Here is a 15,641-nt window from a genome sequence, read left to right as displayed (position 1 = left end):
CTTTTTAATTCCACTTTTTCAGTTGTTGTGGTTACAAGCTTAATTCACATGAATCTACAAATTATCTACGTATTTTCTTGGTCAGTTCTGTCTCTCAGAAGACGAAAACAATTGCCTATACATGTGTAAAGACAGAAACTCTGCTATAATATAGGTTATGTGTCATAACTGTCACCCACCTGGGACTGAATATGAGGGTCCTGCTACCTCTGTCCCCTCCGTCGCTGCACCTGCAGTCCTGTCTTCCTCTACCCTTCGCCCCATTTTACCTGAGGTCTCCCTCGGGTTTACTAAGGGGTTGTGGAATGACAGGATCACAGGGTGTTTCCACTTTATTCCCGTGCCCGCTGCCGACCCACTCTTCCTCTCACTGTCCTTCCTCTTTTCTCTCAAATAAGTGTCCCTGAGCCCCTTCCATTTACGCCGAGAGGTTTCCTCTGATTGGAGAAAAACACAGCTCATTACCGCTGGAAGTCAGAATGTATGTTTCAAGCAAGCAGCAGACGTGCTGAATGCCCATGTTGCTAGCTAGTATGGGTCATATATGATTTCTAGATACAAAATAAATATTTTTTTTTACTTACCTGGTATTCCCAGTTCCTTCCCGATCTCCTTACAGGCGGTCATGATATGTATAAAGAGTGGTATCGTACAGCTCCGGTCGAGCACATACAGCAATTATTATTTTCTTCTCCATTTGTGACGTCATCGGTCAACGACAAGTGATTGGCCATTGCGCCGCAGCGTCATGCGAATTTGTCGTTGAAGTTGAATATTTTGAACTTTTGAACTGCGCCGATCTAGTCGCGTGTCGCTTCAATCGCGTTGCCAGGTGAAAAATGCGCATCTACACATTCTTCTACTGTTATTATTTCTTGACTCTCAAGACCAGTCTGAGACGGAAACTACGGTGTCATCAGGCAGAGGTGAAGTGTGCTGGATATGCCTTTGTGATCAGGTTGTCCCTGTCTTCACTTTTGCAGCTGAAAATTAATCACTGTCGTTGTTTGGTTTGGACCAATCAGAGTCAAGTACTTAACACAGCTGGGTAATAAAATGGAACAACGGGTGGAGCTTTGGTTTGATGAGTGCACACAGCCGGTTTTCAGGTACCTGTGATCAGGTGTGTGAATTAAGGCAGATTTTGAGTCTATTGGTCGTAATGCAGGATTACCATGCTTTATAGTTCAAATAGTATTTTCTTTGGACTGATTAATGGGACCTTAATGTTCTTAATTTAACAACAATATCATATGATGAACTTAAATGTTAATAAATGGGCTTTGGACATCAGTTTTCACCAGAACACGTGAGGAATTTGTTCTCCAATTTGCCTTTGAGTGGCTCATGGAAAATTTTCACATCATGACTGTATTCACAACTAATCTTATTTTACAGTTAATAATGAAGTGATAACTCTCCTCACTCCCATCAAGTATTGGAGATTAGACCCTTCTGATCACCAAAACTGATCAATGCAGCAAGTCTAGTGATTCATGTTTATTATTTAGAATTCTCAACAACATCTAAGACTCAGACACCTTTCTAGTCCACAGGCTGACTTACCTGGCTTGGGCGGTCTCTCTCCATCCAAGGCAAGCATGGCAGGGGCTGAGACCAGCTGCTTCACCCCAGGATTGAGATTGAGCAGGGCAAAGGGGCAGAGCAATCCCTCAGTGGAGAGCATCATCATGATGGGAGCAGGAGGCAGGGTCTTCTCCTCGGCTTTGAGAGGGGACAGAGACAAAACATCAGTCAGACAGGAGAGGGTTGAGTCTGCATGATGATGTCCATCAAGTCTTACTGACCGTAGAAACTTTTGCTTTAACTATATTAAATAAGAGCCACATTCATGCATAATCTTCATAACACAGTAACAGACTATTGTGAGGAATTATTTAGCGTTCGGCACAGCTATGTGCTTCCAAATCACACCACAGCACGAGGGAGACAATTAACAGCTCCGTGTTGTCTGCTTGCTATGCTTGCTCTGTTCGTGAAGACAAAATGCTGGTGTATTATCACTCCAATCATGAGAGTGTTGAAGGCATCCAAGCACAAACGCTGTATGTTGCTGCTCCACTTTTTCACAATGACCTTCCCCTTATTCCGCCTCCCGTCCGGTTAAAATAAGCACCCAGTGTTCAAGCCCAAAAAGGCACACTGTAGTCGTGCAGAGAGAGAGAAGTGTTCCGAGATGCCTCATTTGGTAAAACACAGTCCACTTCATTTCTCTTCCTGCCAAACCCCCAAACTCATCCCTGCTCTTCACACCCACTTCCTAAATTCGCGCTGTGGGCTGCAAACAAAAACGGCAAACCCAGTCTGAACCAACATTTAAATGAGTCTTCACACCCCGAATTAAAGATGCATTAGTCAGAGATGATGCTAGTCATTTTGAGATCTGTCCACTTCCTGAACGCTTTGTCCTTTTTTTGTTCCCTCCAGGAGAGTGTGTCATATCTTAAACTTTCCTGGAGTATAACTTTCATTGTCATCAGGGGATGAAAGCAGTAGCAGTGCATGTCAGAGTGTGATTAATTACTGCTGACTCACCACTCTGACTACTACCTTCTACTTAGCATCTACTGTAAATTCATCTCATGCTCCGGCTGTATGCTTCTGACATTACAAAGGTGCTTTATTGTCTGCATGAATTCAAACTGTTACTTATGAGAGGCATAAGCAAATGCTTTTACTTCCTCAATGCACACACACAAAGTACCCGGGAGCAAACACACATTAATGTTAGGTTTCAAGACATGAAATGATCCAAATTCGACTAAAAAATGGGCACAAAATACAGAGAAATACAAAAAAAGCTGCATCTAAAGTTTAGTCTTATCTAACTCATGAAACTAAAGTTTGAGAGATAGTGAGAAGGGACGAGATAGAGACTGAACAGAAGGGAGAGGCACACGGTAAACCTCATCAGCATTCAGCAACAGGATTGTCTGGGCTTTGTTGTTTGTTGTGGTCCTCTAGCTTGTCTGAGCCATTTTAATGAGTGCATTTTTTCTTTTTTTTGTCTCCACAGATAACTCTCTCCCTCCGCTTTCACTATCTAACGTCTCTCTCTGGATAAAAGGTTTTGATCACTCTACAATCATGTCAAAATGTTGCTCAAATTGCAGGTTTTTCTCTCTTGCTGGGGAGGGAGTTCTTGGAGCCAGTGAGCGGGGGAGAGATGTGACTAGACAGCAGCAGCAGCAGCCCTACGTGAATGTCTGGCAGACTCGGCCATTTAAGATAAAACAGTGTACTGAGACGGGAGCTTATCACTATTCTTTACACACGCTGCAATGGAGCACTGCAGTGGATGGCGGATGCTGTATGCACAAAGAAGGCTGTTGGATTTCGGATCATCTGATTAGAGGAGTGTTTAACATGCTATGTAAAGGGACTTGGGAAAGCATAATGGAATGTAGCACAAGAGAAAACACTACTTTGAGATTATCAAAGTTAGACAAAAGATGACTTTTTTCTACATCAGTAAAACATTTATTGGTATGAAATTCTTTTGGCATAAATATTTATTAAAACAAACTTACCACAGTGGGTGGTATTGCTGGTGGCAGATGGTGTACAAACCTGCCTCAACTGGTTTAATTTTCTTTCCATTCTTTACTGTCATTTGAATATTTTTCATAGACTCAATGCTTTCAGCCCTTTTTATGTTTCTAACAGCAATACAAATAGAAGTTAGCGTGCAGTTATAGAAGGTGTGTGCACACTAAGTCCGCTAAAGGATTAAAAAACGTTGTCCTCACGAAGAGACATCCAGAATTACTATTTAGTTTTAGTTCTATTTCCAGTTTTCATTTTGAAGTTGAATCTAATTTAATGTTTAATTCAAATTTTACACATCACATGTAAACTCTTGATATTTACAATGGTTTAGAGGTTTGTATTGGCTGAAAGAAGCTTTCTTGATGTGGTTCTCGTAAGTCATTTATAGATTTCTACCCATAGACTGTATAAATAATAGTCGTAGTATCCCTGACGTCACCTATCTGTTTCTGAAGCACTGTTTTGATTAAGCCAATCGTCGGCGGGAGCCATATTGGAAATGCTGAACTCAACCTAACTTCTGTCGAGGTAAAGAGGCGGGCTTTGCACCTCCTAGCCAACAGCTACAGTGTTCCCGCCTGTCAATCAAGTCAGCTGTGCCTCTCATAATTGAAAACCCGAAATCTTAATATCTATGAAATTGCTTCGTTATGAAAAAATTCACCCCCCATACTGTGTGTGCCAATGGAGAAATTAGCTATCCAGACTACACTCGTTTTTTTGTACGTACATGTAAACATGTTTATTTCTGCTGTTAAGATCAACTTTTCAAAATTTGTGTGTATGTGGTTTCTGCTACTTCCAGAGCCAGCCTCAAACAGACACTTGAGAAACTACAGTTTTTAACACTTCCGCATTTGCTCCAATGGTGGTTGCGGCTTGTTTCTACCACATCCACACACATGCTTTTTATATTCCTAATTGCCTTATAGTTGTATTTTCTTTTGTTGTGTGTGTAAATAATACATAAATAAACATCTGGTTAGACAAGTTATTCAAATTCTATTACTGTAGGACTGAAATGCCGCTCATCTGTTGGGTCTAAGCTGTATTGAGCCACCCACATCTAGCTGAGGCTGAAGCTCAGGTTACCAGCAAATGCCATAATGCTGTTATGCTCTACTACTCAGGTGTATTGATTGTAGCCAGTATTTTTATCTAGAAAAAGGAGAAACAGTTGTGGATTTTAACCTGCAGGGAGAACCGAAGTCTGGTGGTGCTAGCTCTGCTAGTGTTAGCCACACTCAGCAAACCAGACTGTGATCCCATTATTAACCATGGTAAATAAATTAAGCTCCAATTTGACTTTTTATGATTTTTTTCTAAGAATTTAAATTTCTGACTAAACAACCAGGAAATTAGTTACATCCCTAAGTTATAGTAATGAATCTTCAATTATGGCATGGGAGGAAAATTCAATCTCACTTCTTCTGACTTTTAGGCATGTATATCAGCCTGTTTATGGCAGAAAATAAGGTTTGCAATTTTGAGCAATTTGTGCATGTTAATTGAATTAAATTGAGTGAATTGAAAGCCTTTATGTCATTGTACATAGTACAAATGAGATTTGTGTACGCGTTTAGTCAACCAAACAATTAGACTTTATCACCCATAATCCAATCTTCAGCACCAGAAGTACTAGTTGGTTGTAAGAATTACTGATATTTTCATCATTTTGGATGCAAAAAAAAACAAAACGGTTATTGTGTCTAAGCTGCAATGCAGCCACCAACCACTACTGTAGCTCTACCATGATGTCATAATATCGTTTTTTAAGTGCAGCACAGTTTGGCCTTATTTTGATCTAGAAAATGGAGATAAAGTTATATGTAGGCTGTGGCAGGCTGAAGTAGCATCAAACCATTTGACTGGAGCATTGTGTAACCAGCACAGGCATGTTGACATAAACCTGCAAAGAGGACCAAAGGCTGGTGGTGCTAGCTCTGCTAGAGTTAGCCATGTTTGGCAAACCTATACGACATTAGCCATATAAATAAATCCTGCTCAAGTTTTCTAAACGTCGTCTTAACTTTAGACCTGTCGCTCAGTCTGAATTCAAATTTCTGTTTCAATAATAAGGAAACTATTCGCTTCAGAAAATCCCTAAAGTATGCCTTACTTGCATATTCGATTTTAATTATCAAAGATCTGTTGTAAAAAAATGTCTATACAGAACATTTTTGAGAGTAAAGTAAAACAACCACACTGCACCAAAAAGTGCCTTTACACTACATCCGAATAAGATTTCTTCTACTTTAACAGGTTTTATTCAAACAATAACTGCTATGAAATGTATTTGGCATTTTCTCAAGTGTTGAATAAAGAGATTTAAATCCTGTTGAAAATCCTCTAAGTCGTTCATGGGAAAGTATAGCTTCGTTCTTCTTTAACATTGGGGAATTATTGTGACACTGTGTAGTTGTAGAAATGTGGTCCGAGTGGAGAAAAGGGAAAAAAAGCACATAGAGCTTGATCCTCTTACTGATTTGTATCTCCTGCTGGCTGGTGAAGTCTATCGCTAAGCCGAGGGGAAGAGTGTCTTCGTTTGTCTCGGTCACCGGGAGTTCAGCTCGACTCGCATCCTCCAGAATCCAAAGCTCCCAGATCTAAAAGGACAAATAGCTGCTGTCGTCATCAAAGTCTGACATTTGGTATGTGTGCACCATAAAATAAGCACTCAAACAAACTGTAAATCAAAGCTAGACAAAATGATCTGAATAAAATCTACTGTTATATAAAGCATTAGAACCTGGTTGTAGCTTTGATCAAATCAAGCCAAATTCAACACTAAAGACCCAACCAAATAAAAGCTGCACAAAAAAAACACACACTTTTTCTATTTTTATCAAAGTTGTGTGATTTACAGTTATTTACGTACCTTGTCATCTTGTCTAGCTATGACGCTAACTTCAATGGAAGCCGCTGATGCAGCAAACACAAGATCCCTTGATGAAATAAACAAAGAGACAAAGCAGAAAAATTAAACCAATTTATCACATTTACATGAAACAAACGAAAGACATTTAAGGAATCAGTAACACATTGAATTTAAGCAGTGGTCATGATTTTTGGCGATTGTAAATTGTGCTCATTCTTACCAATCCTCTACATGGCTGAGGAAGTAGTGGTGCTGTCGCTCAGTGCAGCTGCCGTACACGGTGTCACTGAAGTTCAGGTACTTTGTATCCACTTTCTCATCCTTCTTCTACAAAAATAAAAATAACAACATAAATGACACTTTGCCCATTCTTTTACTTACAGTGCTTTAATAAGATGGAACAACTGATACAACCTCTACAGATGCTTTGAAAAGAATATCTAAGAGTTGAAAAGCTGTATGAGACTGACAAATAAAGCCTCATTTACAGGTTCGAATCCCACCTGCAGCCTCTCCCTGCAAGTCATTCCCCCACTCTCTCCCTGTTTCCAGATGATGTTTCCAAATAAATGTATTTTGAAAAGCAAAAAATACATTAAAAAATCTAATAATGACATACTGTATGTGGGGTGCCGTAATATTCTGTGTACAAAAAAACAGACATATAGTCTCATAAAGTGATGGCTCAGACTACTAAATTTGTTTTGGCTGCAACAAGAAAACTGAATGGAAAAGTACTTCAGACTCACAGTGTCCAGTTTTCTGCCTACTTGTTCTTATTGAGAAAAATAAGCATGTGCACGTGGTCAGGTGTCAACCCGGTCATAATCAGTTCAGCGGTAGAAAACACGCTCAGACGGCTCTGATGTTGCTGGTCTTAGCGTGCCAGTAACATCCCAATCAGTCTGTTTGCTTTGTATCCAATGGTGGGGAAATGTCCTGTTTAAAAGTGCTCAACCTTAGTGTCTGTGTCATTGTTCGCAGCAGTCCCCTCAAAAAAGGGCTTGTAGAGACCTGTCACTCAGCCGCAGCACCCAGCTGAGCGTCACCGCTGTGCGCAACACCACCAGCTGATTCACCTTGAAACATGCTATAAACTTAAAACACCTCCCTGATAGCTGAATGTAATATGAGAACACATGATGTTTGTTCCACGTTACAGAAAATAGAAATAGGTTTAATTTCTTAACAGTCAATTAATGGATACTTGATTCATTGTTTACATCCCTACCTTACATCTATTATAAATAAACCAGATTGGTGCTGGTTTTATTGAAAAGACTCCACAACTCAAAACAACAGGACAACAGCAGGGGTGGACGGCTGAGCATCTGCAAATTGGTCGCACAAGTAGGTCCATACCTCCGAATTTTCAGTTACCTCATTACAGTAGCAGTATTTAGCAGGGATGCAAACTCCACATGATGAAAACAGATGTTATTAGACGAAGCTACATACTTATACTGTAACTGCTCATTGTGGACTCTCCTCAATGCAATGAAAAATTGTCACACTGGACGAGAGTTTGAATCTTTTTCCCTTTAAGAGATCCCCAAAAACAGACTGCAACCTTTATTCTGAATTTTATGGTAAATGTCAGCTGCAGTTGGAGAGTCCATTATGTTCAGCCATTTTCAAACTTAACATAAGTATGGCCCAATTTGAAAATCTAAAACATTTCAGTGCCCAAAAAAAACAATCATAATCCTACAAGTCTGATCAATCCTTGAGACATAATCATGTATTACTTAACATTTGTTATTTTATTTTAAAGAGAATATATTGTCAGTATTTTTATTCCTATCATAGCTGCTGCAAATCAGTGTGATCAATACCCAATACACATACACAGAGGAAAAACACTGGTGTACTATTTCAAGTATGTTTTTTAAGTCTAGCCAATAATTGAGTTTGATTTAATTATCCATTCGTGTTTATGTATATCAGTTTGTTTTACTTCTAGGTATAAACGCAAGTATGAACCAAGTAAGAATTGATCTGTTCCTAAGCCTGTTTCTCGTCTCTGGATTGATTAATGTAACAAAGAGGTAATGATACAGAACCTGGCAAAGCAGCTGATGCTTCAATTGTTCCAGGCCTTTTTTTGAGGCTGTGTGTAGAAAATATAACTAACCAAACAGGTAACATTCATGTTCATTTTAAAACAAGTCATGGTCAAATGTATGGAGACAATGAGCAAGAGAGGGGCAACCTGACAAGAGATGAAAAAAAAAAAAGTCATTGCTGGGATTCAGCGGATGTTTGTATGTAGGGCGTACTCACAGGGAGGGAGATCAGCACTAGCTCAGGAGGGGTCTCTAGAGAGCCGTCTGCAGCAGCATACACCACTGCAAACACGAAGGTTTTCAGCCACAGCACATCCAGAACTGAGAGAGAAAGAGAGAGAAGAAGAAAGAGAGGCATTAGCCAGGGAAAGGAGGTGTATACAGTAATAAAAAGACTCTGATCTGATTTAATACTTAAAGTTCAGGATTCATCTTACCTTTCACAGGCTCATCAGAGGTGTAGAAGTCAGGACATGGGATGACTTTCTTTTGCTCTAGTGCCTTTGCAATAAAGGAGGAAATCAGTTATTTCTCTGAAATTTGATTGATGTTTTTATTTAGGGATGAATCAATCTGATATTATTTTAAAACAGAGCATGAAACTGATGTGTTGCATCGGTATCTGTATTGCTAATTTCAATGTATGTCCCTTTTTGTGCCTTTACATATATAGTGTTGTTAATATATACAATGTTCAGTATCATAAAGGATATAACACTACAGATATGAAGCCACAACATAGTACATTTACCTGAAGATAGCTCTACAGAAATAGATTGACTTTGTTGTTGCTGTATGTTACGGTTGCCATTCATCACGCCTCTAGTTACTGTGCAGCTGTCTTTCTTGTCAGACATTGAATGTTACACCTACCAGCAAGCAATACCTTTTGAAATGACGATGAGTTAGGTTCACTTACTGGTGTATACTGACTAACAGTGGCATCCATTTTTCCTACAGCGACCTGTTTTCCTTTTGGACTCCAGCCAACTGTGAGACAGAAAAATAAACATTGAAACCATAACAGAAGTGGAGAGATTACAGGTGAGTTCCTCTACTCTGTGTTTAAGTCTCACTCACTGCACGTGATGCCACTTGAGGCAGGCAGCTCGGCGGTAACTTTGGCGCCGTCTGTGACGTCCACGATCATCATACTGCCGTCAGACAGGCAAGCAGCCAGCATGGACGCCTGTAGAGGATTCCACTTCAAGTCCTGGACCACAGAGCCGGGAGGAACCGCTGGCACCAGTGAGGCGAAAGGTAACTTCTGAGGTCTTCCCTGAGAAGTCATAATGAAAAAGTATGAAGGAAGCACGAGTTATGCTACATAACAATGCAAGAGAAGTATTCAAATTAAAGCTGAAATTTAGGGATCTTGAAACATTCAACATTTGTCATTTTATTTAGGCAAAAATGAAAATGTTTGATCATCAATTTGAGACTTTATGATTAATCGTATTACACTACTTAGCTCAGAAATATCTACTTCTGTCTGGGGGACTTATGAGGGGAAATCTGCATTTCAGCTGCAGCTCACAGCTCAAGAACCTTTGAGCATATGTTGCGATGACAAATCAGTGATTTCTTTTTAATCGTTGGAACTCCTCATAGAGCATATCTAATACCCTGACATAATAATTCACTTATCAAACCAGTTACCTTGTTCATGAAGGTGCGGACATCATAGAATGTGAGGGACAAACTCATATTGTCAGATGTTCCACATACTGACAAAGTTAACTCATCACAACTGAGAGCTAGCTGGTGCAGAGACATGTCCACAGTCACCTCTGCCAAAGATGCAATCCCCTCAACTGGAACAAAACAGAAAATGGGAGTTAACTGAGAGGAAGAGACATCAATGGTAAGTCAGATTGATGCATATCTTAGTCATAGTCAATCACATGACAGAGTACTGCACAACTGAACTGATAAGTGTTTTAATTTAGTCCCGTAAAGTCATCTTCGTACCAATTTCATTGGAGTTGCCATCATTTTTATCAGCCGCCAGAATGTCTTGAGTTAGGTAGACTTTGAATGTTTTGTGAAGGCCGACAAAAGTGAGTCCAAATTTGTTTGAGATGGTGAGGAGATTGGTTCTTTCTTTTGGTAGTTCATCAGAGGGGTTGAAAACTCTCGCCTTCTTCATCTGACGGAACTGAAAATCCTGAAAAAGGTAAACAAGCATTTTTTTATTACTTCAGGGTGATCAGACATAAGAGGAAAATACTTCAAGTTTCAAATCAGACACTCCAAACATACCTTCGTAAAGAAAGAAAACTATAACATAATGTAAACTTTATTTAATACCATGAAACATAAAAGGGACATACTTTTCACAGTCCTTTACAAGTCTTTGGTCATTTTCTATTTAAGATTTATGTTTCAATTTGATAAGTTTGTTTACAAAATATGGACGTATCCAGTGGTGGACAAAGTACACAGCTTCATTACTTAAGTCAAAGTATAGATCCTCCAGGTCAAATATTATTCCAATACAAGTGAAAGTTGCTCTGTCAGATTATTACTTGAGTTAAAGTACTGGAGTACTTGCTTTTAAAAATACTTAAGTATTCAAAGTACTTCTTAAAAAATCTCAAAACCTAAAATGAAAAACATAAATGCAGTCAAGACTACATAGAAGTACATTCTGTTACATTATGTTTATTTAAAAACCATTACATGAAATCTCTAAAAACTATACCATGGAATAAAAACAGCAACTAAGTTACTCCAAGCACAGACAACTTAGTTTGAAATGTTCTTCTGGAGTGAAACAAATGTCAAGAAGCTCAACACTTTCTCAGGTTGGACAGTGAATGTTTGATGTTTGGGCAGAGTGGGAAACAAGGTGAACATTTCAAACAATACGTATCATTCTTCATTTCAAAAAACTCTAACACAAGCTGAAGATATGACCACGGGTCCTCAGGTGGAGAATAACAGCCATCATTAATGTGTTTTTTTCTTAACATACTGTTGCTTGCTTGTGTTGTCTATTCGTTGTGCTCACCTGTCGCTCAGTCTATATGTTGCCTCATTTGAATTGCATGCAGCTAGTTTAATGATTGGTAGTCACTGCCAGATGCAAATATGTACAGCACTGTAAACTGTTGTCCTGTTGTGTCTGCATGTGACTTCTTTAACATTTCCTTATTGCTGCTTCCTGATTGTCTTGCTCCATGTATTTTCTGTCCATGGACACTTTCTCAAAGACTGTCATATTATGTCCTCACGTAGCTTTAAGTCATTTTTAATCATATGGTGCTATTTGTATTTTTCTTTTATTCTCTTTTTTGGTTGTTTGTTTGTTTGTTTGTGTTTTGGTTTCTCCTCTACCTTCTTACTTTGATTTTATTTTACTCTATTTTATCTTTGTTTAATCTTGATCTTTTTAGGGAGCCTTTTTAACATCTGGCAAGGGACTACGGATGTAAACTAGCCTTTTGGCTAACTCTGGCATATTTACAGAAATGTTAATAAATATGCATGGTCCTTTTAAATAATAAATAAATAAATAATTACCACCTCTAAATTAACTGCCTGATCTGAGTGAAATCTGCTCTGTGTTTGATATACAGGTACGGCTAAACCACTGAGACATACAGAACTATACAAACACATTATACTGTCTTAGGGATCAGATTTCAGGAAATGAGAAGGAAAGTCATGAGCTGACTTCAGAACAAAAGTAGTGAGTAACTAGAGCACTGATATAAATGTAGTGGAGTATAAGTAATAAGTTTCCCAAAAAATAATACTCAAGTGAAGTACAGATACTAAAAAATGTACTTAGGAACAGTACTCAAGTAAATTTACTTTGTTACTGCACTGTTGTTAATTCAGGTGGGTATGGATGTGATCTGGGGTGACATAAACATGCTATCAACTCACGTCCTGTTAGCTAACCTAAGCTGGCTTGGTAGTGCTGCAGAAAAATGTAATGAACATGACGAGTATTTTATGACTACAGATCATACTATGGGGAAATGGTGACACACCTAACTTGAAGTCAGCTTTTAGGAACCAGCTCTTCAATTCTATATTCAAATAGCTATCGCACTAACAAGCTAACAAGTGTTTAGCTACTGCAAACATAACTATTTTTTGTATCTGGGGAGGAGTAAACTGTACTTCCTTACTGTGTCTAATTTTAGAGAGACTGTGTAAATGTTTTTGGCTTGAAACAAACTATAAAGCAGACTAACTAACTAGCTAAAGATGCAGAGCTAGCCAAATGCATGGGGTATGAACCGCTAGCAAACATTAGCTTACACATGCTAACATGTCAACACAACTTGTGGATAACAGAGCATACCTTCATTTCCCTCTCAGGAGGGGAGTCCGCGTCTTCACTCATTTTGAGGACAGAACAGATCTGTCTGTACCCAAAAATGTTAAACGAATTTATTCCTTCGTTGTCAGTTTTTTTGACTAATGAAGAGCCACATGAGGGTATCCGGCAGCTACATGTAAGCCGCGGGATTTTCCAGGAGAGTAAACGACGTCAGTACGCAGGATGACTAATGGATGCCAGAGTATGAGGCGCCGTTTGTAAAGTTGTGCACACCGAAAATAACAGCAACATTTCTCCACATTTAGATCCAAAACGTCATAAAAATGTTGTGAATTTTTAAGAGTCACTTTTTTTAATCACATTTAGAGGAATATTATTGATCTTCTTCACATTTAATTTTGTTGTGAAAAATATATTAAGTTAAAACAATTGTTAAATCCAAATGCTAAATATAAATATAAATGTTAAATCTGAATGTTAAATCTAAATCTAAACGTTAAATATAAATAAAAATGTCAAATATAAATCTAAATGCTAAATATGAATATAAATGATAAATATAAATATAAATACAAATGTTAAATATAAATCTAAATGTTAAATCTAAATCTAAATGCTAAATATAAATATAAAGGCTAAATATAAATATAAATGTTAAATCTAAATTTAAATATTTAATATAAATCTAAATGTTAAATGTAAATCTAAATCTAAATGCAAAATCTAAATCTAAATCTTAAATCCAAATCTAAATGCTAAATATAAATCTAAATGTTAAATTTAAATCTAAATGCTAAATATAAATCTGAATGTTAAATATGAATCTAAATGCTAAATATAAATCTAAATGCTAAATCTAAATCTAAATGTTAAATGTTGAATCTAAATATATCAGCTAAATATTTAGGATCGCAGAGCAACATTTAACATTTAGATTTAACATTTAACATTTATCTTTAGCATTTAGATTTATATTTAGCATTTATATTTAACAATTATTTTAACTTAATATATTTTTCACAACAAAATTAAACGTGAAGAAGATCATAAATATTCCTCTAAATGTGATTAAAAAAAGTGACTTTTAAAAATTCATTTTCAGGTTTTGGAGCTAAATGTTGAGAAATGTTGCTGTTATTTTTGGTGTGCACAACTTTACAAACGGTGCCCCATACCAGAGAACCTCGCCGGCACACCGCTGATGTATTAAAATCTCCTTTACAAAATGTTTAAAAAGTGTGGCCTATTTTGTAATGAGCTTAATAAGAAAGACAAAGATAAATAACATAGTCAGTTCTGTATACATCAATACATGACGAGGAAACCAAGAATAAAACTGAAACTATAAGGCTAAGGTTAATGGAAGGCCTATTCTGCAAAAAGCAAAGTGAAAGCAGGAACCTCATAACTTGACCAATTTTCTTCTAATCAAATTATGTAACCCTCCTGTTATGTTCATTTCTTAGGGACAGCAATAATGTTCCTGGATCAACTTGACCCGGGGCATATTTAATGATCCAAAAGTGTCCAAACCCCCAAAAAATCTTTTTTAAATCTCATTATTAACTCCATTACTAACCATTTAAATCAATATTCAGTGCAATGGTAATCTTCAATTCTCATAGATCATGGTTCAATGAGGATGTGTTGTTGTTTTTATGAAATTCATGTTAAAACTCTTTTCAATGTACACTGAAAAGCCCTAAACAATAGTTTTACATGACATATATTTTTGTTTCTTTTATTTTACATTTTGATTTATTTATTTTAATGTAGTGATGTTGATAAATTAATAAGAGACACTTCTTCTGTCACATGCAGCACAGATTTTTATGCTGTATTTAGCTGGTTTGGAAGGCATATGTTACCTAAGATGGAAGGAACCTCTGAATACCACTAGCTTTCATCCACTGTGACATTAGAAATGCGAAATAATACTTTTAACAATTTTTTAGATTTTTGAACTTTAAAATGGGTCAGTTTGACCCACAACATAACAGGAGGGTTAACTGAACCACTGAAAACAACTTAATGGCAATGGCACACATCAAAAATAAAAGTTACACCTAAAGCAATATGGGAAGATAAATAAATCAGAGACAGCATCCAAGTGTAGCAATTCTGCATAGTTCATCATCATTACTTATGCCAGGGTACTTTTTGAAGTGCCTACCTCTGTAACAGGTTAGTTAGATATTCCTAACTGAGATCTACCAAACCTTCCATCACAATGGCTGCTAGTCTAGGGTCAATATAATCTAAGAAATAGAACCATATATCAAAGAATACTTTGATCATACTCTTTGATCTGTATGTCAGATATTCAGTATGATATCAAAAATAACCTTCTGCCACCCGGCTATTGTTGGAGGTCTGTGGTCTATCCACTTCAGCAATGTATTTTTCCTGGCACAGAAAGTGAGGACACATAAAAGTCTCTTGATTAAAATACTTTTTGACAAAAAGTAGTCTCACTCAGATAAGCTGCATAGATTTAAAATAATGTTACACATTTGAAGTCAATAGATCTCTCTAGAGGTGATACTACTTCCAGAGGAGTTTTGCAAGTACTGTCCCAAAGACAGTAGACTGAATGTTTCTATTGTTCCAAGGGAATCCCAGTGAAACTTTCAGCAAAATGCAATAAACCTGGATTAAGGTATTTTGCTGAAGTATTGCACAAACAATAAGAACCATTATTCAACTTCCATAAATTTTAAGACAGCTCTGCATTCCAACTCGTGGAAACTTCTCAGAGTTCCTACAGGTATGCATGCTTCTCTAGAAACACAGATAAGTCGAAGAAAGAGACAACACAGAAAGAGAGAGG

The 15,641-nt window shown here is 37.5% G+C and overlaps 1 protein-coding gene across 6 annotated transcripts in view; it reads right to left on the bottom strand.

Moving 5' to 3' along the window:
* The window catches only part of nup214 (nucleoporin 214), a 58,748-nt gene extending 45,711 nt beyond the window's left edge, over nucleotides 1-13,037 (bottom strand). For all 6 annotated transcript variants that reach the window (XM_034710299.1, XM_034710300.1, XM_034710302.1 and 3 more), the window contains exons 1-11: nucleotides 12,833-13,037; nucleotides 10,486-10,681; nucleotides 10,174-10,328; nucleotides 9,595-9,793; nucleotides 9,434-9,504; nucleotides 8,952-9,015; nucleotides 8,732-8,835; nucleotides 6,669-6,775; nucleotides 6,449-6,515; nucleotides 6,053-6,176; nucleotides 1,567-1,725 (exon numbers count right to left, since the gene is read on the bottom strand). In XM_034710299.1, coding sequence (XP_034566190.1) covers nucleotides 1,567-1,725; nucleotides 6,053-6,176; nucleotides 6,449-6,515; nucleotides 6,669-6,775; nucleotides 8,732-8,835; nucleotides 8,952-9,015; nucleotides 9,434-9,504; nucleotides 9,595-9,793; nucleotides 10,174-10,328; nucleotides 10,486-10,681; nucleotides 12,833-12,874 — 1,288 coding nt within the window. In that variant the 5' untranslated portion in view covers nucleotides 12,875-13,037. The remainder of the gene's footprint in view (nucleotides 1-1,566; nucleotides 1,726-6,052; nucleotides 6,177-6,448; nucleotides 6,516-6,668; nucleotides 6,776-8,731; nucleotides 8,836-8,951; nucleotides 9,016-9,433; nucleotides 9,505-9,594; nucleotides 9,794-10,173; nucleotides 10,329-10,485; nucleotides 10,682-12,832) is intronic.
* Nucleotides 13,038-15,641: the final 2,604 nt, after the last annotated feature.

This window comes from Notolabrus celidotus, chromosome 19, assembly GCF_009762535.1.
Source record: "Notolabrus celidotus isolate fNotCel1 chromosome 19, fNotCel1.pri, whole genome shotgun sequence".
NCBI lineage: Eukaryota > Metazoa > Chordata > Actinopteri > Labriformes > Labridae > Notolabrus > Notolabrus celidotus.
This window is presented reverse-complemented; position numbering and strand designations above follow the sequence as displayed.